The 22,159-nt window shown below is 42.0% G+C and overlaps 1 protein-coding gene across 1 annotated transcript in view; it reads right to left on the bottom strand.

Annotated features, from left to right (window-relative positions):
- stxbp1b (syntaxin binding protein 1b) overlaps positions 1-14,774 on the bottom strand; it is a 35,900-nt gene extending 21,126 nt beyond the window's left edge. Inside the window, exons 1-4 of the mRNA XM_060906721.1 lie at positions 14,730-14,774; positions 9,135-9,216; positions 6,890-6,966; positions 88-166 (exon numbers count right to left, since the gene is read on the bottom strand). Coding sequence (XP_060762704.1) covers positions 88-166; positions 6,890-6,966; positions 9,135-9,216; positions 14,730-14,774 — 283 coding nt within the window. The remainder of the gene's footprint in view (positions 1-87; positions 167-6,889; positions 6,967-9,134; positions 9,217-14,729) is intronic.
- Positions 14,775-22,159: the final 7,385 nt, after the last annotated feature.

Below are 22,159 nucleotides of genomic sequence, written 5' to 3'. Positions count from 1 at the left end.
GCACAATCAGAGGAGAGGTGAGCTGTGAATGCTGACTGAAATGGTACCAGATATTGACATGAGGTATCAATCCTTCCAGAGACTCACCGTCTGTAAAGAAGACATGAGCTCCTCTGTATGCTGGGGCACGCGGATCTCTGAAATCATTAATGAGTCCCTCCACTGACTGTAAAAACAAATCATAGACATGATCACAACAATACATTCATTGCACTTATGACACTGGAGATGCAATTGACTAGCTACTATTATACAGTTTACTCTTTAACCGCACTCCCTGTTACTTACTTGGGGTCAACTGTTCAAAGTAACGGGGAGTGTGTTCGAGAGGTGAAGAGAGTGAAGGCAAGGTGGAGTGGGTGAGAAGAGTGTCCGGATTTGTAACAGAAAGGAAGTAGTTAGAGTGAAAGGAAAGGTTTACAAGATGGTAGTGAGGAAATGGTGGCACTGATGAACAGACAGGAGGCAGAGCTAGAGGCGACAAAGTTAAAGATGCTCAGATTTGCATTTGGAGTAGCGAAGATAGACAGGATTAGGAATGAGTATATTAGAGGGACAGCTCAGGTTGGACGGTTCGGAGACAAAGCAAGAGAGGCAAGATTGAGTTGGTGTGGACGGATGGCTAGTTTGAAGGATGCTTTCTTCTCCGTGCTCTCACGGAAGGTGGTCGCATTCTCTGTCTCTCCCTTCCCTTATCTTTCCTGCTTCTGCTGTCTTGTCTGTCTAGTGTCTATACTTTTGAGAGACTCTCTCCGCACTGCTCTCCAAACTAAAAACCATGGAATTGATAAACTGGTCTCTTCATACAATTGACACAATCTTCTCGATGAGAAGCCTGGGTTCGGGGGAACCAGCCTGTCCTGCCGGAACATTGATAGACGCGTGGGAGAAGTGGCGGGTCATGTGCCTGGTGGTTCTTTCTGTGGAGGACATTGAAGACATCTACCTATTCAGAACCATGATTACAGGACTTTTGCTGATTGGATTAGGCATTGCCCTGGTTTATCGAGGAAATCAGAAAACGTTGACAGCTGTTCAAAGCCCCATAAAGCTGCCTGACATGATTGAAGCGGTGGACAGAGCTGTCGGCACTCAGACTGTGGCTATTCAGAACTTGAACCACAATATGGACAACATCTTGGAGAAGCTTTCGGCTTTGCAGAGGAAAATGGATTTGAGAAACCAGTCTGGACTATCAGAGTAGGTGTGTAAAGGAATGCATCTGCTCGACCCAAAGACCATACAATCTTATCTGTTTTCGGCTCTCCCAGACAGCACTGGCCTTGGCCAAGGCCGTTGCTGGGACAACAATTCCCCCCCGGAGGTCACTGCTGTTAGACTCTCTCGTATTCCTCCCCCCTCTTCCCGCGGTCACTGTTTTCACTCCCAGTGTGACAAGTGGGTGCATGACCAGCGCCATCATGGCTGCAGGAGCGGACGGCTGCTTGCTTGCGCTGGGTTACCTCTACCTCCTCCCCTCCCCCCACCTCTCCCCCCTTTTTTTTACCCCCCCGATTGCCCCCCCCCCAAGTCCCGAGTTTTCATGTTGCAAAGTGTACTTGAGTTATTTTGTGCTTATGTACTGTTTTTTTTTAATGTTCCCACACTGTACTCCTCACAGGAGCATAGTGTGGGGGTTGCTTTTTTTTCTCCTCCCCTCTCCTCATGTTACTCTGTATTTTTCTTTTATCCCTGTCTTCCTGTCCTGTCTACTCCCCCTCTGTCAATTGTGTGTATGTGTGTATGTAAGGACAGGTTGATGGTCAATTTCGCTGGTACAGTGATAATAAAGGGTTCATTCATTCATTCATTCAAGATGGAGTTGCCAGGCAAGAGGAAAAGAGGAAGGCCAAAATGGAGGTTTATGGATGTGGTGAGAAAGGAGATGCAGGTGGTTGGTGTGGCAGAGGAAGAGGCAGAAGGACCAGGAGTACACTGTCAGAAATAGGGGAACAGTAGAATTCCATTTCTGTTCTCCAAGGTACAATCTACACTAATGTATCCCCTAGGGTTTATTATTGGACCTCAAGGTAACTATGTGTTCATTTTTAGGGCCAAAAAGATACATATATGTTCCCAATCAGTATATCTAAAGTCCTTCCCGCACCATGCCCTGGTCTTCCCAGGCAGTCTACCGTCCCAGTACTAACCAGGCCTTTAAGGTGCATTGGGTGACACTGATCTCCATTTCCATAGCCCTCGGCCTCTCACCTATACAGCTAGGTATACAGTGGGGGGCTAGTCCTCTGGTAACCACGAGAGTTTGACTCCCCATTCACATCTATATTGCAGCATGCCTTTGCCAGACAGCAGTAGGTACCATTTTTATGATGGTCTTTGGTATGACCTGAACGCGAGTAGAACTCACAATCTCCCAATCAAGAGGTGGACACGCTAACCACTAGGCCAGCTCGCAGTAAGCAGTATATAAAAGGTACAAATAAATACCTTAGAGGGTACTGCCACAGTGACAAGCCATTGTACCCCTAAATGTACAGTAATGTACTTTATTTTCTGAGAGTGTAGCCAAAAGAAGAAGACTCTGTGACAAATTAAAGGAAACAGCAATAAGTAGTAAGGTGTTGGACCACCACAAGCTGCCAGAACAGCTTCAATATACCTTGGTACCCAAGTTCTTCCAAAAGATATTTTGGTGTTTTGGTTATAGTGCTGGAGAGCACTGTCAAAAACACTTTGCTCCAAAATCTCACATTGCTGATCAACTGTGAAGGCTACAGTGTATGATTTACATCTTTCCCATCCTCTTTAACTCTTTTGTAAGCCCTAATGTCCTGTGGATTGCGGTGGAGTCATCTTGGAGGAATCAGGCCTGTACCGTTCTCTTGGTGTGTCTACTTGTGAGGAATATGACAAAGGATGACTCATCTAACTATCCCTTTTTTCCATATCTCTACAAGCCAGCGTCTGCACATGTACATTAGGCTGTGTAATGACAAGTTTAAGCACTGAAACCTGACAATGATATCCCTCTTCTGTAGAGTTGTTGACAGTCTGATCTCACCCTGCACCGACATTCTGTCACCTTGTTGTTCTTCACACATAGCATCATCGTCAAACCCAATTTCCAACCCTGCTTACAGTCTTTCCCATAGATCTAAATGCGGATATCAACTTTAGTCACTGTTCTTATTGAAACATAGCCAGTTCTGCATCTGTATGACTGAATAGCGTTCCCTGTTAATGAACCAACATAACACGCTTTTATATGCTTTATTCCATTATCCATGCACCTCTTTGGAAGCATCTTTACTCAGTTATTCAAGATGTTCCTTTAATTTGTCACCCATCAGTGTATATATTGTAATAAAATATAATGTTACTATGTACCATATCCTCTATTTCCACATACAGTTAGTACATTCAGATACTTACAGTGGTGCTTGAAAGTTTGTGAACCCTTTAGAATTTTCTATATTTCTGCATAAATATGACCTAAAACATCATCAGATTTTCACACAAGTCCTAAAAGTAGATAAAGAGAACCCAGTTAAACAAATGAGACAAAAATATTATACTTGGTCATTTATTTACTGAGGACAATGATCCAATATTACATATCCATGAGTGGCAAAAGTATGTGAACCTCTAGAATTAGCAGTTAATTTGAAGGTGAAATTAGAGTCAGGTGTTTTCAATCAATGGGATGACAATCAGGTGTGAGTGGCCACCCTGTTTTATTTAAAGAACAGGGATCTATCAAAGTCTGATCTTCACAACACATGTTTGTGGAAGTGTATCATGGCACGAACAAAGGAGATTTCTGAGGACCTCAGAAAAAGCGTTGTTGATGCTCATCAGGCTGGAAAAGGTTACAAAACCATCTCTAAAAAGCTTGGACTCCACCAATCCACAGTCAGACAGATTGTGTACAAATGGAGGAAATTCAAGACCATTGTTACCCTCCCCAGGAGTGGTTGACCAACAATGATCACTCCAAGAGCAAGGCATGTAATAGTCGGCGAGGTCACAAAGGACCCCAGGGTAACTTCTAAATAACTGAAGGCCTCTCTCACATTGGCTAATGTTAATGTTCATGAGTCCATCCTCAGGAGAACACTGAACAACAATGGTGTGCATGGCAGGGTTGCAAGGAGAAAACCACTGCTGTCCAAAAAGAACATTGCTGCTCGTCTGCAGTTTGCTAAAGCTCACATGGACAAGCCAGAAGGCTATTGGAAAAATGTTTTGTGGACGAATGAGACAAGAATAGAACTTTTTGGTTTAAATGAGAAGCGTTATGTTTGGAGAAAGGAAAACACTGCATTCCAGCATAAGAACCTTATCCCATCTGTGAAACATGGTGGTGGTAGTATCATGGTTTGGGCCTGTTTTGCTGCATCTGGGCCAGGACGGCTTGCCATCATTGATGGAACAATGAATTCTGAATTATACCAGCGAATTCTAAAGGAAAATGTCAGGACATCTGTCCATGAACTGAATCTCAAGAGAAGGTGGGTCATGCAGCAAGACAACGACCCTAAGCACACAAGTCGTTCTACCAAAGAATGGTTAAAGAAGAATAAAGTTAATGTTTTGGAATGGCCAAGTCAAAGCCCTGACCTTAATCCAATCGAAATGTTGTGGAAGGACCTGAAGCGAGCAGTTCATGTGAGGAAACCCACCAACATCCCAGAGTTGAAGCTGTTCTGTATGGAGGAATGGGCTAAAATTCCTCCAAGCCGGTGTGCAGGACTGATAAACAGTTACCGCAAACGTTTAGTTGCAGTTATTGCTGCACAAGGGGGGTCACACCAGATACTGAAAGCAAAGGTTCACATACTTTTGCCACTCACAGATATGTAATATTGGATCATTTTCCTCAATAAATAAATGACCAAGTATAATATTTTTGTCTCATTTGTTTAACTGGGTTCTCTTGATCTACTTTTAGGACTTGTGTGAAAATCTGATGATGTTTTAGGTCATATTTATGCAGAAATATAGAAAATTCTAAAGGGTTCACAAACTTTCAAGCACCACTGTATTATATAACAGCACCAGTAATTGGTAGCTGCTTTGTTTTCTGAGAAGCATCATCATAATGCTTAAAGTGCTAGTTTTACGAAAATGACATCATCAAATCCCAGGTTTTCTGTGCATGATATGCTCAAATAGGTTGTAAAGTTCACCAATAAATAAAAAATTGGTTCGAAAAAGAATTTTTTTGCCTTTGAATTCTGTTCCAAAAATCACTAAAAGCTTCTCCGCCATTAGATCGCAGCAATTTTTAGGTCAGCGGTGCTGCACGTGACGTCATATGCGCCACTGTCTTCTTTTGTAAAGCGACACAACTTTACGACAACAAGGATGAAGAAGTGACTCAGAGTAAGCATGTTTTTGTTTGCTTTTAGATCAGTAGTGGCCCTTTTCCACTACCCTTTTTCAGCTCACTTCAGCTCGCTTCAGCTCACTTCAGCCCGACATGGCTCGCGTTTCGACTACCTCAGAGCGGCGCGACTCAGCTCGCTTCAGCCCTGCTTAGCACCCAAAACTCGCACAGTTTTGGAGTGGGGCTGAAGCGAGCCAAACCGAGCCGAGTGGGGCTAGTGGCGTGAGCAGACACTCCCCTGTGCACTGATTGGTGAGGAGGAGTGTCCTCACATGCCCACACATGCCCCGCGAGCACGCTGGGATCTGTAAACACCGTAAACCCGGAAGAAGAAGAATTACGAATTACGAGAATTTCTGAAGCCTTATGCGCCTCGCCTCATCTATACGCTCTTGCCAGTATCTGTTTGCATTGTCGGTGACAACAAGCCACAGCACCAAGACCAGATACACTAACGACTCCATGTTTATTGTTTATTATCCGCTTAAAAGATCACTGATGTCATTGTTTGCGCCGCCTAACGACATCACCTGACGTCCACCCACTTTCGCTAACTCCACCCAATGTGTCCACCCACTTCCAGCCAGCACGGTTCAGCGCGGTTGTAGTCGAAATGCAACTCCAACAGCCCCGCTCAGCTCGACTCAGCCCAACTCAGCATGGCATGGCTCAGCCCGACTCAGCCGCGTTGGTAGTGGAAAAGCGGCATAATTGTCTGTCGTCTATCTAAGTATTATACAGTATTTGTCCACGTAGAAACTACCTTAGAACGTTACTGATCTGACTAAGGACAACTAATAAATTCAAGCAACAGGCTAAACACAAGTTTGACACTTACTGTGTGGCGGTGGGTGAGCTCTTTGAGATGGCGTTTCTGACTTTTGTTTCCAGATTGTAGGAACTTCTCTGGGTACCAGACGTCGCTCAAATCCTTCTATGTGAATTTGCCTCACAAATTTCTTTCATCTTTTCAAAATGTATGGAGCAGACATCAAACCATCCTGTCGGCTTGACATTACCTTTCTTCGTCCGTACAACTCGAACCCATTCATTCTGTAAGTGTCCAGCCGGCTTTAGGCTATAATGGATTGAAATTCCACTTTTTTTATCGGCTACACTTGAACAGCCTTGAACGACACGCCTCTTAGGAGGCATGCTTTGGTTTTAGTATTGTTTTGGAATTTAAAAAAAAAAAATCATGAAAAATGTGCTACATTTTGCAAAGCAGACAAAGCCAGAAATGCAGCGAACTTTCAAGCGTTGCGCGTATGATGTCACTTCCCTTGAATTAACAATAACTTACCAGGAACGCATTCGTGTAATGGCAGACTCAAAGAGTCAAACTTTACCGGTTAAATAGAACATGTTCCTGGTCTCGTATTAAAATACAATTTAGAAAGTAAACTATTTAACTAGTTTTATAAGGTATAATTTCCAGGGGTGATGTCATTTTCGTAAGACTAGCACTTTAAAGAAACACTAAAATCACTGCCTTTTTATGATAAACTCATGAAAGATGATGAAAGTGATGATAACAACCTCATCAGAGGGACTTAAAAGATAAATGGCCTCCATAGTAGGAAGAGGTTCACGGCGTTTAGTGATGTCCTCAACAACTGCAGCAGAGGAAGAAAAAGAACAAAAATATACTTAATAATATCGCAACTGGGAATAGGGTGTAAATTAGTGCGGCAGAAATACTGTAAGTGTGTGTTCGTACATCTGTGTATGTCTTTATTCTGTCTTATTCCCTTTGTAAAGAACAAATGTTTGCATTTTATGTAAATGTGGACTAAGAGAGAGGGACAAATCTAGCTTTTTTCAGTGTGGTTCAAAGTTCACAATATGGCGTCTACTACACTGTAAACCCGAATAAGTTGAGTTTACTTAAAAAAAATTGAGGAAAGTGGTTGCCTTAAAAAAAATAAGTAATTATTAATGATTGAATTGAGTACCTTAAACTTACCAGAAGATTGTAAGTTTAAGGTACTCAATTCAATCATTAATAATTACTTTTTTTTTTTAAGGCAACCACTTTCCTCAATTTTTTTAAGTAAACTCAACTTATTCGGGTTTACAGTGTACCAAAATGTGTTTTTATACCATTATCATAAATACATTTTTGTTTAAATACTACAGTGCTGTTACTTAAATCTGATTTGTCACAGCGTATTGGTTAATTTTCTCTAACAGCAGCTCTGACAGTAGTTCAAATTACAGGTTTATATTAATGCACTCATTTGGTTAATTCTCTTATTATGTCAAGAGTTTATAGGCTTCAGAGGGGAACGATCAGGGCCGTCTAGGCGTTCAGAGAAGGCCCAAACATCTCAGCATTTCAAATGTTATATTTAATTTCTTTCATTCTTTCACCATTTCATGATAATTATTCTCTTCTAATTTGGCCTCATTTTCTATCAAATTTGCTTCAGAAATGAAAGGGTTACTGTCCTGAAAACATTAAAATCATGCTATCCGATGAGATTTTTTTTTGTTTGCGGTCTCTAGGCTGAGAAGAGTTTAGAGCTGGCTTACTCATTGGTTAGGACTTCATTGCTGGGACAGAAGGCCATGGCAGTGTATGTTTATGTAGGAAGTGACAGATGAATTAACCAAACAGATTTTGATTTATAGTGGGCGGAACCAAAAATTTATCGCCCTAGGCCTCCTCAAAGGCCAACGCTAGCTTAACAACGATTCGGCGCCGTCAGCACAGCAGTGAAGTAACTTTCCAGCCGGTGTAGCGTTCATCAGTAGTGTAAGCAAATGATAATAAAGCGGTCAAGCCAGTGCTATCGAGAGCAAGTAGCACAGGCTAACGACCGAGAAACTAAGATTTCTGTCTCCAGACTCTTCTTCCACACATGCTCATGACAGTATTTTTCACTCAGACTTAAGTATTCATTTCCCTGTGTAATTTACTTCGTTACTTTTAAAATCAACATCGACAGCTACACACAACGGAGTGACCTGGCAGCCTGCCGCTAATCCCTTGCAAAATCCTTTGCCCTGTTGCTTTTTTGGTGTCTGGCTAAGTTTTGGCTGAGCTCAAGTCCCAGCTCTAATAGTAACAATTCGCTAGTGATAGGCTTGTATGGTGGACACTCCACATAATCCAAGGATGATAATAATAATAATAATAATAATAATAATAATAATAATAATAATAAACAGATTAAAAAAAAACATATAATCATTGATATGTTGAACCCTTTGACTCCGACTTTGTCAGACTTTGTAAAAAAAAAAAATTCCATCATGAAAAAGTCTTCAGGATAAAAAAAATGTACACGTTCCTGTTTCTTGGTAACATGACAAGCTGCATTTCTGTCTTATTTCCTTCAAGGGACAGCAGTTGGTGAGACAATGCCTGTTTATAGCTGTAATAAGTGATAACTGGTACTAACTTGTTTCATGGACTTTCCACAACATTAAATGTAACTATAAATGGATAAAAAGCACAACATGTTCTTAAACATATGAAAAATTGTTAGCTTTGGCAAGTTGCTGTGGTATAAGAGGAATAAAACTGTTCAGGATGCTATTGGAAAATAGAAAATAAAATCTGGGTTGTAACAGGAGCTCTACTTTGAGTCACATGACCCCACCTCGTCTTTAATTATTTTACAATAACAGTATACCCCAAATGTTTTATATTTTAATAAAATAGTAAAATATAAATAGTTCTTTTAGTGCATCTGGAATTTCAGACTCTGCTGCAATTCAGATAAATTCCCAGATAAAGTGGCTACATAATGTAGAGTGTGTACCTGTTTGAACTTACTTGTGATTCCTTCGGACATAATATCTGTCATTTTGCAGCATGATGACACCATTCTCATGCTCAGTTTGTCTACCACCAGCACCTGAGACAGAATGAACAGTATGTCACACAGTTCATTATTAACCAGACTAGGGTGGGTTTCCCGAACGCCTCTTAACACTAAGAGAGTCTTAAATGACCTCTTAAGATCCATCGTCAAGCTAGCGTGGTTTTTCCAAACAACATCGTAGCCCAAGTAGTCCTTTAGTTTGCTCAGAATTTACGAGAAATTCGGACCACTCGTTCAAAACAAAGAGCGACTCGCACACCGCCAAATACACAGAATGTGCATGCGCCTCCGAAGGACTCTCACAGGCAACAGGGGACAGTGGTGCTGAATCTGCTGATGGTGTTAATTCTGATCGAGTTAATTATTAAATAAATATATGCTAAACATTATGTATATATTTCAATATGTTATGGAATTGCGTATGGATATCATAATGTCACACTGATGTCGCCATATTTTAATTAAATTTAACTCCATTAGGCAAATGATTAACTAATTTAGTGTCATAAATGAGACACATTTCTGCACCTATTGGATCATTTTCTTCAATAAATAAACGACCAAGTATAATATTTTTGTCTTATTTGTTTAACTGGGTTCTCTTTATCTACTTTTAGGACTTGTGTGAAAATCTGATGATGTTTTAGGCCATATTTATGCAGAATATAGAAAATTCTCAAGGGTTCACAAACTTTCAAGCACCACTGCCCCTATATATATATATATATATATATATATATATATATAGGGGCGGCATGGTGGTGTAGTGGTTAGCGCTGTCCGTGGCCGGCGAGGGCCTTTCTGTGTGGAGTTTGCATGTTCTCCCCGTGTCCGCGTGGGTTTCCTCCGGGTGCTCCGGTTTCCCCCACAGTCCAAAGACATGCAGGTTAGGTTAACTGGTGACTCTAAATTGACCGTAGGTGTGAATGTGAGTGTGAATGGTTGTCTGTGTCTATGTGTCAGCCCTGTGATGACCTGGCGACTTGTCCAGGGTGTACCCCGCCTTTCGCCCGTAGTCAGCTGGGATAGACTCCAGCTTGCCTGCGACCCTGTAGAACAGGATAAAGCGGCTAGAGATAATGAGATTATATATATATATATATATATATATATATATATATATATATATATATATATATATATATATGAGGGTAAGTCAAAAAGTTCTAAGATAGATGTTATAATTTCAAAAGGTGTGAAAGACATCCCCGAGAATTCAACAAAGAAGGAATTCTCTGATGGAAACACCGCTTGCAGAAGTGTTTAGACTTAAATGGAGGATATGTAGAGAAATAGCTTTGTTATTTTCATCAATAAAGTTTTTTTTTTCAATTTGTTTTAGAACTCTTTGACTTACCCTCGTGTGTGTATACAGTGGTATGCAAAAGTTTGGGCACCCCTGGTCAAAATTGCTGTTACTGTGAACAGTTAAGCAAGTTGAAGATGAAATGATTTCCAAAAGGCATAAAGTTAAAGATGACTCATTCCCTTTATATTTTAAGCAAAAACTATTTTTTATTTTCATCTTTTACATTTTCAAAATGACAAAAAAGGAAAGGGGCCCGAAGCAAAAGTTTGAGCACCCTGCATAGTTAGTACCTAGTAACACCCCCTTTGGCAAGTATCAGAGCTTGTAAACACTTTTTGTAGCCAGCGAATAATCTTTCAGTTCTTACCTGGGGGATTTTCACACATTCGTCCTTGCAAAAGGCTTCCAGTTCTACAAGTTTCTTGGGCTGTCTTGCATGCGCTGCTCTTTCGGGATCTATCCACAGATTTTCAATTATGTTTAGGTCAGGGGACTGTGAGGGCCAGGGCAAAACCTTCAGCTTGTGCCTCTTGAGGTATTCCATTGTAGATTTTGAGGTGTGTTTTGGATCATCGTCTTATTGTAGGACCCATCCTCTTTTTAACTTCAACTTTTTTACAGATGGTGTGATGTTTGCTTCCAGAGTTTGCTGGTATTTATTCGAATCCATGCTTCCCTTGACCAATGAAATGTGCCCTGTGCCACCGGCTGCAACAAAACCCCAAAGCATGATCGATCCACACCCATGCTTCAGAGTTGGAGAGGTGTTCTTTTCCTGGAATTTGGCACCCTTTTTTCTCCAAACATACCTTTGCACATTGTGGCCAAAAAGTTCTATTTTGATTTCATCAGTCCACAGGACTGGTTTCCAAAATACATCAGGCTTATTTAGATGTTCATTTGCAAACTTCAGACGCTGAATTTTGTGGCTCGGACACAGGAACGGTTTTCTTCTGATGACTCTCCCATGAAGGTCATATTTGTTCAGGTGTCGCTGCATAGTAGAACAGTGCACCACCACTCCAGGGTCTGCTAAATCTTTCTGAAGGCCTTTTGCAGTCAAACGGGTTTTTATTTGCCTTTCTAGCAATCCAACGAGCAGTTCTTTCAGACAGTTTTCTTCATCTTCCAGACCTCACCTTGATCTCCACTGTTTCTGTTAACTGCCATTTCTTAATAACATTACGATCTGAGGAAACAGCTACCTGAAAACACTTTGCTATGTTCTTGTAGTCTTCTCCTGCTTTGTGAGCGTCAATTATTTTATTATTCAGAATGCGAGGGAGTTGCTTAGAGGTAGTCTGGCTAACGCGACTTCAAAGCTCTGCGAGCATTTGGTCTGGCAAAGATATTAAACCCAACCGTTTCCCAAAGGCGTGGTTGACCCGCCTCCCTGAAATGCCTCAGTTTGCTACTGGTCGAAGCCAGAAAAGGCTGTGACGAAGCTTAAACCAATCACATCACTCTTTCCTCTGACGTATGTGACGCGACGGAAACTGCTTGAGTAACAGGAAGAAGATAAATACCTCCAGGGCTGCTCTTTGCTCCGTTTTCAATGAGAACTTCCCATTGAATGCTTTCAATACAGCATCTACCGCTGTGTCAAAGGCTTGCCGCTGCTCCATGTTCGTAATGTTTCTAGTGAATGAAGCGCTTCTGGCATAGATTCTGTAAACAATCTATGGCTTCCGGTCGCAGTTCTACTACGTCACTGCCTTGAACACGCCTCTACCCAGGGCCATTGGAGATGCTCAAAGTTGATTGGCTCCCGATTTTTCGGGAGCTTGGAAGAGCTGTAGATAGCTTGCCTTGCCAGACTAAGCTCGCAACAGGCCCTCGTGTTGCGTCACGCTTAGGATGGGCGGGCCCAGGCTAACTTAGAGGAGCCCATGGCTGTTGATTTTAGGGACAAGTTTGAGGAGTCAGAGAATTTATACAGCTTTGAAATCTGCATCATCTGACCTTTCCTAACGAAGAATTTGAACAAGCCACAGCTCAATAAGCTAATTAAGGTCTGGAACCTTGGTAAAAGTTACCTGAGAACTCAAATGTATTGGGGTGCCCAAACGTTCACATGGTGTTCCTTTTCTTTTTTCACTCTCCAATTGTACAAAACAAAAATAATACACAAATCTTGCAGAAAACGCTGAAAAGAAATGTGTCATCTTTACCTTTATGCCTTTTGGTGATCAGTTCATCTTCTGCTTACTTTCACATTTTCAGCAAGGGTGCCCAAACTTTTGCATGCAGGAGTTCAATTCAACCTTCGTAGGTACACACTACACACAGATCAAAACCTCTCTCTCTCTGCACACTTGCACTTATAAGAGAGAACTGCCCACTTGGCATTGTGGATAACAGTTGAAATAATCCTGACTGCATGATCGGGGGTAACAGTGAAACGAGCGAGCACGGGGAACACATTTACCGAATTATTTAGCTTATTATTTGCTCATTCTTTCATGTAAATATTTGTTCATTTAATTAAAAACATGCTTGGAATAAAAAAAAATTGCGAAAAACATAAAATAGTTTCATTAATTAATTACCACATTATATATGTAATGCTTCCAGATGATACTATATATTATCTTATTTTAAACACTTTATATTTCATTAGGTTTTGGTTAAAAACAAACGTCATGTGACCTTATCGGCTGGATTTAGCAACTACTAATGCCTTCAGCAACGACAGTACGATTGCCTTTAGCAACCACTAATGCCTATTGAGGTATTTCACCTGACGTCACAGGGTCACGTGACGCCCGGTGTCCACCATTTTGGACGGCAAGCTAGCTAATGTCAACAACAGTAGCTGGTATGTTACTGTAGCAATATTTACGTTCAGTCATTTGAATGACTGTTAAAACCTTTCAGTCTCAAGTTTTTCCTTTACTGGATTTACTAGTTTACTGAGCTAGCGCGCACTGGCTCCCGGCTTGGCCGGCGAGCGCGCGCTGGCTCCCGGCTTGGCCGGCGAGCGCGCGCTGGCTCCCGGCTTGTCCGGCGAGCGCGCGATGGCTCCCGGCTTGGCCGGCGAGCGGGCGATGGCTCCCGGCTTGGCCGGCGAGCGCGCGATGGCTCCCGGCTTGGCCGGCGAGCGGGCGATGGCTCCCGGCTTGGCCGGCGAGCGCGCGATGGCTCCTGGCTTGGCCGGCTAGCGCACGATGGCTCAGTAAACTAGTAAATCCAGTAAAGGAAAAACTTGAGACTGAAAGGTTTTAACAGTCATCCAAATGACTGAACGTAAATATTGCTACAGTAACATACCAGCTACTATGTTGTTGACATTAGCTAGTGCTAACAGCTAGTTGCTAATACACTGCTACAACTACACCGACCCTAATAATACAGTTTTTGGTCATTGCCTGGTAACAGCAAATTTATAACGGGCCATGTCTCAACAGACTAAGAAGTTATTTCAATGACATTTAATAACATTTTGTTTATCCTGAGGACCGAAAGTAAATGAAAATGTGAACAAACCTTAGCTGTAATAAGATGGCGACCACCGGCTCCAGGGACGACCCGCTGATGTAGGCATGTTACCCAGCCTGACACAAAATATTTGTAGGCATCCAAACTCTTATACGCTTTCAGATCAATACCTGTGTATGGCGATGGGTTTTTAACGACATAGGTATACAGATCATGTGGGCCGAAGTCAGGTAAAGACGAGGGCTTCATGTACTTCCGTACGTCAGTGAACAATCCTGGTGGAAGCAGGTAAACGTCGTTCTCTAAGCCTGCTAACCTCAATTTTTGCAAATACCTCTCCCTCTGCTCGCCCTGTAAATGCCCTACGTCGCTGGATAGTGATGGTGTTTTCTGCATCTCGCTCCTTTTTCTTTTATGTTTTTTGTTTGTCGCCTTCCTCGCATTCAAACTGATTCGAGCCGTGCCGTCCAAAATGGCAGCATCACATGACTTGGTCACGTGAGTGAAATACCTCAATATCGAGGACACGTATTGCAAAGACGCTCTTTGTCCTGTTGCTCTTTAGACTCCTTCTTACGAGTGAGTTCAGGAAAACCACGTACAGAGACGATGTTTGTTGCTTAAGAGAGTCTCTCAACTCTCTCTCTAGCTCGAAAGGGCGACGTTATCGGGAAACCTACCCCTGTTCAGCACATACCGTAACAAATTCACTGCAAGTGACACATTATACGAGGTGTTTGGTCATGTACAAAAGCATGTCGATTTATTCTTCCCCATCAGCGCTTGAGGAAAAATGTACCTTCCATTCTCCTTTAGTTTTCACCTTCTTGATGACATCGTTCATAATCTCTGTAAGAGGAAATCACAGTTCTGAGAACACACCTTGTACGTGAACACAATCTATCAAAATGACATGAAATAATAAACGACGTAAGTATGTTTATTCAAGAGATACAGTTTTTGAATAGCAAAAGGGAAATGTAACACTATGTTATTTCATTTGTGTATAAATTACAAAACGGTTTTAAAAAAATGTATTCGATAATGAAACAGCAATGTAAATGATGAGAAATGGTCAGAAAATATTGTCTTGGTAGCGTTTGTGCTGACCACTGAGAGGATCTAAACGCTGTAGGCAGGATATAAATGAGGTTTGAGACAGATATAAAGGTTAAGAATGAACATACTAGTCCTAGTTAATGTTTAGAAAAAGTTTATCATCATATTCAGAAAGGGAGAAGCCAGCTTTAGAAATGATGTCATGTCGTTTTCTTCTCTACTGATATCTTAACATTATTATTTATTATAATGATGTCACATCTAATCGATAAAACTACACTCACCGGCCACTTTATTAAGAACACCCAATCACCTGCTGTTTTATGCAGTTATCTAATCAGCCAATCCCTCGACAGCAGCACAATGCATCAAATCATGCAGATACACATCAAGAGCTTCAGTTAATGTTTACTTCAAACATCAAAATAGGAAAAACTGTGATCTCAAAGTGTGACTTTCTTTCACTGTAGCATGGGTGTTGGTTTGAGCCAGATGGACTGGTTTGAGTATTTCAGAAACTGCTGATCTCCTGGGGTTTTCACACACAACAGTCTCTAGAGTTTATACAGAATGGTGTGAAAAACAAAAAACATTGAGTGAGCAACAGTTCTGTGAAACAAACACCTTGTTGTATTTACAGATAATATGATTTCATACCTGTAAATACAAAAGACATAATTAAGGTCATTTAAAAATATATTATACAAACGTATATATATATATATATATATATATATCATCTCATCTCATTATCTCTAGCCGCTTTATCCTGTTCTACAGGGTCGCAGGCAAGCTGGAGCCTATCCCAGCTGACTACGGGCGAAAGGCGGGGTACACCCTGGACAAGTCGCCAGGTCATCACAGGGCTGACACATAGACACAGACAACCATTCACACTCACATTCACACCTACGGTCAATTTAGAGTCACCAGTTAACCTAACCTGCATGTCTTTGGACTGTGGGGGAAACCGGAGCACCCGGAGGAAACCCACGCAGACACGGGGAGAACATGCAAACTCCGCACAGAAAGGCCCTCGCCGGCCACGGGGCTTGAACCTGGACCTTCTTGCTGTGAGGTGACAGCACTAACCACTACACCACCGTGCTGCCATATATATATATATATATATATATACATATATATATATATATATATATATACATACACACACACACACACACACCCCTTCAGTAATGCTCTGCATGTTATAAGATTTAAGAGGAAAATGGACAGATTGGTTCAAGCTGCCAGGAAGGATATAGCAACTCATAGCAACTTTTTACAACCATAGTGAGCAGAAAAGCATCTCAACATGGAACAGAAAACAGAAGACCACCTTGAGTGTGTGTGTGTGTGTGTGTGTGTATATATATATATATATATATATACACACACACACACACACACACACACCCCTTCAGTAATGCTCTGCATGTTTATATAGGGCTAGTTGGGGAATATGACATGCATTTATATCGGCAATTATTACACAGGTAGACTTACGACTGCGTTTGGTTACGACTGACCGGTCGCAAACTGATCTGGTCGTAAGTCGGCCTATGTTAAATGAACGTAAGTATATTGTGATGTGTAATGATATTGTAATCATCTTAAAGTCTTATTTTATCAACATTTTCTTATTTCATTACCTTGGCTCATTATTTGGTTTAAATCAAACACTGCATACTACACTGCGTACAGTACAATTCGTTTAATATGTGCAAAACAAAAAATACGAAATACAGGTGTGAAAAATAGAAAACATTTTAGTTTGAAACATACCAAAATAGGCGGCACGGTGGTGTAGTGGTTAGCGCTGTCGCCTCACAGCAAGAAGGTCCTGGGTTCGAGCCCCGTGGCCGGCGAGGGCCTTTCTGTGCGGAGTTTGCATGTTCTCCCCGTGTCCGCGTGGGTTCCCTCCGGGTGCTCCGGTTTCCCCCACAGTCCAAAGACATGCAGGTTAGGTTAACTGGTGATTCTAAATTGACCGTAGGTGTGAATGTGAGTGTGAATGGTTGTCTGTGTCTATGTGTCAGCCCTGTGATGACCTGGCGACTTGTCCAGGGTGTACCCCACCTTTCGCCCGTAGTCAGCTGGGATAGGCTCCAGCTTGCCTGCGACCCTGTAGAAGGATAAAGCGGCTAGAGATAATGAGATGAGACATACCAAAATACAAATGTAAAACAGCAAAATACAAAAAAGTTAGTGACTGCTGGCATCACTGGTGCTTGGCTGTGGGTCGTCTACGTCATCATCAGCTGTTGCAGCGCTCGGGCTGGTGGGAGCATTTGCTCGTTTCATAAACCAGGCAGTGTTGCCAGATACTGCTGACGTTTTCCAGCTCAAAATATGTTCAAAACCTAGTCTGGCTAACGCGACTTCAAAGCTCTACGAGCTATTGGTCTGGCCAAGATATTCAGCCCAACCGTTTCCCAGAGCCCGTGGTTGACCCGCCTCCCTGAAATGCCTCAGTTTGTTACTGGTCGAAGCCAGAAAAGGCTGTGACGAAGCTTAAACCAATCACATCACTCTTTCCTCTGACGTATGTGACGCGATGATAGGATTCTCGCTGAGCCCCACTGACTTGGCTACTAGCAGGGCTAACTGGTAGATTAAACTCTTACCGAAGCCGGTCGCGAGCAAGGCGAAAACGTCCTTCCTTTCAATAAATACCTCCAGGGCTGCTCTTTGCTCCGTTTTCAATGAGAACGTCCCGTTGAATGCTTTCAATACAGCATGATTCTGTGAACAATCTATGGCTTCCGGTCGCAGTTCTACTACGTCCCTGCCTTGAACACGCCTCTACCCAGGGCCATTGGAGATGCTCAAAGTTGATTGGCTCCCGATTTTTCCGGAGCTTGGAAGAGCTGGAGATAGCTTGCCTGGCCAGACTAAGCTCGCAACAGGCCCTCACGTTGCATCACGCTTAGGATGGGGGGGCCCAGGATATTCAAAACCCGCCAAAATGCACTTAAAACCGCCCAATCTGGCAACACTGATAACCAGGAGCTGGGGTGGAAACTGGATGACGGAGTGCGCGAGGGAGCGTGAGAGAGACTGCGCATGTGCCTGGAGCTGGGGCGGAAACTGTTGTATGCGGCGAGAGGCGCTGCCGGGAGCTGGGGCGGAAACTGTCATACGCTCAGCTAGCTCAGCTGGGAAACACTTGCCAGTCATAACCAGATGGTCATAAAGTCGCATAGGTCGTAAGTCGATGATTACCTGTATTATTATTCTAAGTGATTTATATATCTGATGTCAAAAATACTGATATAAACATCTCAATAATCCTATCATCTCATCAGAAATCATTCTAAAAATAAATCTGTCATTACGTTGAGCAGCATGGCAAAGTCTTTGAGGAGAATCGATGACAGAGATGAACAAGAGAGGAAAAATTCAAATATTGAATCACACTGCAAATGTTTCCTCTAAACAATGCTTTTCTTTCATTTACGGATCAAACTGGTGGATAAACAGACCATATGTTTGTCTGATATCTGTGCACTGCCAAAATATACAACATATTGTGTGGAAATTAAAATGGAAGATGGATGCAAGCATCATTCTGTGACTAATGGAGAACCGCCAGGGCGTTTGACGTAACTCTTGGAGTTTTGCTGTTCGCTTGTTTCCTTGTTGAGTGGCAAAATTGTCGCCTTGTGACCGAATGTCCTCATTATTTCCTACTTTTCCGTTCTTGCCAAACAATCTGGCCTCCACTAAGTCATAGAACCACTGTTACATGATTTATTTTTGAAAAGTCCTTATGAAGATTCAAAATATATCCTGATAATTCACACCCCACATAATAACACACAGCAATCATCAATATTGCCCACAGTGCTGCTTCAATGATGATGATAAATCACTCACCATTCTGATTCATTGTACTCTATTGAGGGTGAGAATCACTCAAGCTTACCACTATGGGCTGTCATGAAATCATACTAAACTCTGATGAATGTAGATGGGCGAATTTAATGTTAGAAGTCATCTCTTGACCTGTATTCAACTATGTTTGCACAATCACTTCCTTTACCCAATGAGCTAACCTTTCTTTCGATAAAGGAGCCCCTTAATAGTCCTCTCTAAAGTGCACAAACACCAAGCTGTCACTTTCATACAGTGCTTGAGGACAGAGGGCTAGGCTGACAGCATTCATCATCAAGACCAGATATACTGCTTATTAATACACTCACGGGCACTTTATTAGGAACACCCATCCTCCTGATGTTTTATGCAGTTATCTAATCAGCCAATCCCTCGACAGCAGCGCAATGCATCAAATCATGCAGATACAAATCAAGAGCTTCAGTTAACGTTCACAATGTTCAAACATCAGAATGGGAAAAATTGGGATCTCAAAGTGTGGCATGGGTGTTGGTTTGAGCCAGATGGACTGGTTTGAGTATTTCAGAAACTGCTGATCTCCTGGGGTTTTCACACACAAACAACAGTCTGTAGAGTTTACACAGAATGGCGCGAAAAACAAAAAACATTGAGTGAGCAACTCAATGTGGGTGGGAAAAAACCCCAAAACGCCTTGTTGATAAGAGAGGTCAAAGGAAAATGGTTTGAGCTGCCAGGAAGGATATAACAACTCATAGCAACTCTTTACAACCGTGGTGAGCAGAAAAGCATCTCAACATGGAACAGAAAACAGAAGACCACCTTGAGTTCCACTCCTGCAGCCAAGAACAGGAATCTTAGAATCAAGAACAAGTTCCTATTAAAGTGGCCAGTGAGTGTATACTGCTGTTTCAATATCTTTGGCACTGTTTTTAACATCATGCACATTTCTAACATTGCTTCCCATAAAAGTGCTTTATAGTGTTTGAAAGTGATTACGTGTAATATTCAAATAATTTACAGATACATTAGGAAAAACTCATTTCCAAAGTTTCTGTGCAACAGATCTGGATAGTTTCTTCATTTCACACTTTCATTAACCTTTATCTGGCCCAGAAATAAGCTCCACCCCCAGATACAACAGAGTTGTTCAGTCATAATTTCTTACAAACAACAATTCATCATATGTAATTTTACACCAGGGGGCGTGGCTAGTTTAGGAAAATGGTAAGGGTTTGTCAACGTTTACATTGCAGTTGCAATTCACTTTCCAGACAGCAGAGGGCTCTCAACATTACCAAATGCTCCTTTAAGTATGCATGTTTTACCATTCATTCTAGAGTAGGAAAATTAATTACTTCTAAGTATTAGGTCATGATTGATTTAAGATTTAAGAGGAAAATGGACAGATTGGTTCAAGCTGCCAGGAAGGATATAGCAACTCATAGCAACTTTTTAGAACCATAGTGAGCAGAAAAGCATCTCAACATGCAACAGAAAACAGAAGACCACATTGGGTTCCACTCCTGCCAGCCAAGAACAGGAATTTTAGAATCAAGAACAAGTTCCTATTAAAGTGGCCCGTGAGTGTATACTGTATGTTGCTATAAATCAAATATTTGTCCTTTTAATTTTGTCCTAAAGGTATGTAAAGGTTTTCACTCAACCATACAGCTACGGTATGTTCAGACCATATTAAGTTTTATTAGATCTGAAGGGTGCGGTTCATATTTGATGTTCTTTTGACTTGGAAAGCGAGTGATGACGAGGGCACGTCAGCTACACTCTAAATATATCAGTGTGCATTAAGTGTCTCACACTTGCACGCGTGCACACACACACACAGCGTCAGGGTCACACTTGCAGTGTGTGAAGTCACATGAGTGAAATGCCAGCTGTGAATCTGAAGTGTGAGTCTGAAGTGTGACTGAATTCCAGACAGTTTCTTCTGTAAACACTTTGATATAATGACTTGTCTGATTTTAAAGGTGAAATGACTTCTACTATTCTATACTAAATGTGTTTAACGCAGGAGAAAGAATAAGGGAAAAGTACAGAAGGCCAATATACTGATGTGTTAAACAAAAGTAGCATTAAGTCAAGTCCAGAAATATTGGAACACATCAGGAAAAAGAAAATTTGCTTAAAATCAATGTTACACACAGCGGTTCATATTTTCCACTCAAACTCATCTCATCTCATTATCTCTAGCTGCTTTATCCTTCTACAGGGTCGCAGGCAAGCTGGAGCCTATCCCAGCTGACTACGGGCGAAAGGCGGGGTACACCCTGGACAAGTCGCCAGGTCATCACAGGGCTGACACATACACACAGACAACCATTCACACTCACATTCACACCTACGGTCAATTTAGAGTCACCAGTTAACCTAACCTGCATGTCTTTGGACTGTGGGGGAAACCGGAGCACCCGGAGGAAACCCACGTGGACACGGGGAGAACATGCAAACTCCGCACAGAAAGGCCCTCGTCGGCCACGGGGCTCAAACCCGGACCTTCTTGCTGTGAGGCGACAGCGCTAACCACTACACCACCGTGCCGCCCCAAACATAAATATGATTTTTGAAATTATTGCAAAATTAGGGGTGGCAAAATTATTGCAAATTGTGTGCTGTGGTAAAATGAGACCATAATCAAAGGGTTTATAGGTCAGGCTATGATACTATCAGATTGTTGCAAAAAAAAGGAGGTAGGGACGACGACGGACGGCCTACAGTATATACAATGAAACACAGCAGGATATTTTAGCCCCAAACCTGGTTGCATCTGCCAAGAATTTAAAAATGTCCCTAAATGAATGTGGTATTCATTTTGCATATTCCTTTTCAGGTGGCATGGTGTAGTGGTTAGCACTGTCGCCTCACAGCAAGAAGGTTCTGGGTTCAAGCCCAATGGCCAACAATGTACCCAGAGCATCCTGGGGAGCAGTTGGGGGGTAGGTGCCTTGCTCAAGGGCACTTCAGCCATTCCTGCTGGTCCAGGGAATCGAACCAGTGCCCTTTTGATCCCAAAGCTGCTCCTCTAACCATCAGGCCATGGCTTCCCTTAATATTCACTGTATTATTGTCAGTGCATGTGTATTAGATGCACCAATATGATAGAGTATTGGTTATCAGATTGATATTTGCATGATGTCACATCCCAGAAACCCAGAGCACAAACTTCCACAAATCAGCTAGCTCATTAAGGATTCTTATTGGAGGAGTATAAACAATCCACAAACACTCACATTGCGAAGTCTTACCATTGTTCATGTTTGTACATCATCAAACTTCATATTCATGCACAACTACACC

The sequence above is a fragment of the Neoarius graeffei genome, chromosome 24 (assembly GCF_027579695.1).
Source record: "Neoarius graeffei isolate fNeoGra1 chromosome 24, fNeoGra1.pri, whole genome shotgun sequence".
NCBI classification, from domain to species: Eukaryota; Metazoa; Chordata; class Actinopteri; order Siluriformes; family Ariidae; genus Neoarius; species Neoarius graeffei.
The sequence above is the reverse complement of the archived record's forward strand: the minus strand, read 5'-3'. Positions and strand labels throughout refer to the sequence as shown.